The 2,526-nt window shown below is 43.7% G+C and overlaps 1 protein-coding gene across 1 annotated transcript in view; it reads right to left on the reverse strand.

The window, feature by feature from the left end:
• The window catches only part of RPN1 (ribophorin I), a 25,028-nt gene that overhangs the window by 11,133 nt on the left and 11,369 nt on the right, over positions 1–2,526 (reverse strand). The window contains exon 3 of the mRNA XM_012656011.1: positions 73–337. Coding sequence (XP_012511465.1) covers positions 73–337 — 265 coding nt within the window. The remainder of the gene's footprint in view (positions 1–72; positions 338–2,526) is intronic.

Genomic DNA, 2,526 nt, shown 5'->3' on the forward strand with positions numbered 1-2,526 from the left:
CACTCTACTCAGGGTAGTAGAGTGAGACTCTGTCTCCAAAAAAAACTGGTCATGGGGAGGGGACGAAGGAACTGTAAGAAATGAGAGAAAAGGTTCGTTTCCCCCTTACTTTTGAAGACTGACCCAAATTATAGAGGTACTCATAGCTCGGGAGGTTGTAGCCGACGATGTAATGGGTCTTCCAGCCGCCAAACAGAGGGAACCGGGGCCGGATTTCCATCTCCACGGAGTCGTCCAAAATAAGGAGGTGGCTGGTGGAGACATTACCGATCTCGTCCCGGTAATAGACGTCCTGGGCGGCAGCTGGCAGGATGGTCTGCAAGACACAGAACGTGTCCTTCGTAAAACGCCACTAAGCTGCTCCGAGGAAATAAATGATCGTGCCTGCAGAAAACACTTCCCGCACCGAGATCTCGACACGTTACTACTTAATAAAAACAGTCCGCAGACTGTAAGCAGCCTAACGAAGTTCACCTTGCCCACCACCGTTTCGAAATTTCTAGAAATCACATCTACCGCTCGATCGAGGTTGCTAGGCAGCCAAATTCCTCTAAATAGTACCCAATTAAGAGAACTGCAAACACCTTAACACCGAAGCCTTAAGACGGAGGTGAAAATAGTTTTCCAAGTTAGTTTGCAGACAGGGAAACTGAAGATGGAAGAAATCACATCAAAGGACTAGCGGGGAGAGTTCTGGAAATGGTTTTCCCAGCTAATATTCCTTATACCGTATCTTCTAAATAAATCTGTAAGTGTACCTGGATCCCGGGGGAGAGGAATGTAATAGCTTTGTTCACACAGTGAGCCCTTCTGTAACATACAAGTACGTGAAAATGTTGACAAGATTTCATTTATGACACAAAAAAAGATAGAAATCTGGACATGCAACATGGATAGATTTTTTGTAAAACAGCATTACAAAAAAACAAAGAAATAGATCAAAGCAATATTTAGCGTTTCGGTCGTGGTACTATGTTTTTTCTTTTTTTTGTTGTTTTTTTTTTTTTTTAGAGATGGAGTCTCGCTCTGTCTCCCGGGGCTAGAGTGCCGTGGCGTCAGCCTCGCTCACAGCAGCCTCCAACTCCTGGGCTCAAGCGATCCTCCCGCCTCAGCCTCCCGAGTAGCTGGGACTATAGGACTAGCTGGGATGACAGGAGTAGCTGGGACTACAGGCACATGGCACCATGCCCAGCTAATTTTTTCTATATATTTTTAGTTGTCCGGCTAATTTCTTTCTATTTTTTAGTAAAGACGGGGTCTTGCTATGTTGCCCAGGCTGGTACTGAACTCCTGGCCTCAAGCGATCCTCCTGCCTCAGCCTCCCAAGTAGCTGGGACTACAGGCATGCGCCACCATGCCCAGCTAATTTTTTCTATATATTTTTAGTTGTCCAATTAATTTCTTTCTAATTTTAGTAGAGACGGGGTCTTGCTGTTGCTCTTGCTCAGGCTGGTTTCGAACTCCTGAGCTCAAACAATCCACCCACCTCGGCCTCCCAGAGTGCTAGGATTACAGGCATGAGCCACCGCGCCCGGCCGACATAATAACTTTTAACAAGAAACAACAAATACATATTCTGTTTGTTGCCTTACCTTTTACCCTTAATTTTGGTTTCTCGTACTTCCAGATTGTTCTCTTCTTCATCTTCTCCCTTTGCCTATAACAGAAAAGAGCAAGTTATTCATTTTTGCGTCTTTTGGCTTCTAAATTTGGAGTCAACAGATAACCAACTGCCTGAGAATTTCACCATTAAAGTGTCAAAACTATCGGAACATTTTAAAGATTGAATTATGGCTTCAGTAACAATTTTTTTTCATCTGAAACGTAAGAATATTGTCAATGATTTACGTAGATGTGGGCTAAGCAGTTTAATGACCTCTATAAATACAAAACATTTTCCTGAGATGGGGTATAAAGTAGCACATATATCCATTTAACTGGTCTCTCCCTTGGTCTACGGAATTAACAAATGATTTTGAATAAATCTGGGGACGGGACTACAGATCTCATATCTCAACAGGACTCCACCTGACAAGCCATCAAGGCTAGAAAAGGTGACACGGGACAGTCTAAGGACACACACAAAGTGTGGAATAGACTAACGTAAACTGGAGCCCGGACTTACAATTCGCTGTAAGACCTCACATAGGAGGTTAAATAACCTCCCCAGACTACGGACCCCTCTCTTGCTGTATGAGAACACCTGCAGCCCACAGGGTTAAATGAGAATGTACTTAAAATACCCACGGCAATACCAGATACAATGTAATTCTCAATGAGAAAGAAGTATCTTACCAGGAAAAGGAAAAACAAAACAAAAACTAAGAGACACAAGGAAACTTCTGGAAGTGAAGGATACGTTTATTACCTAGATTGTGGTAACGGTAATACGCAGTTTTTCTGTACGCCGATAATGTTGGAGAAAGTAAAATTTAAAAAGAGAAATAGGCCGGGTGTGGTGGCTTACGCCTGTAATCCTCCCATTCTGGGAGGCCAAGGCAGGAGGATCGCTCGAGGTCAGGAGTT

The sequence above is a fragment of the Propithecus coquereli genome, unplaced genomic scaffold, assembly GCF_000956105.1.
Source record: "Propithecus coquereli isolate 6110/MARCELLA unplaced genomic scaffold, Pcoq_1.0 Scaffold498, whole genome shotgun sequence".
NCBI lineage: Eukaryota > Metazoa > Chordata > Mammalia > Primates > Indriidae > Propithecus > Propithecus coquereli.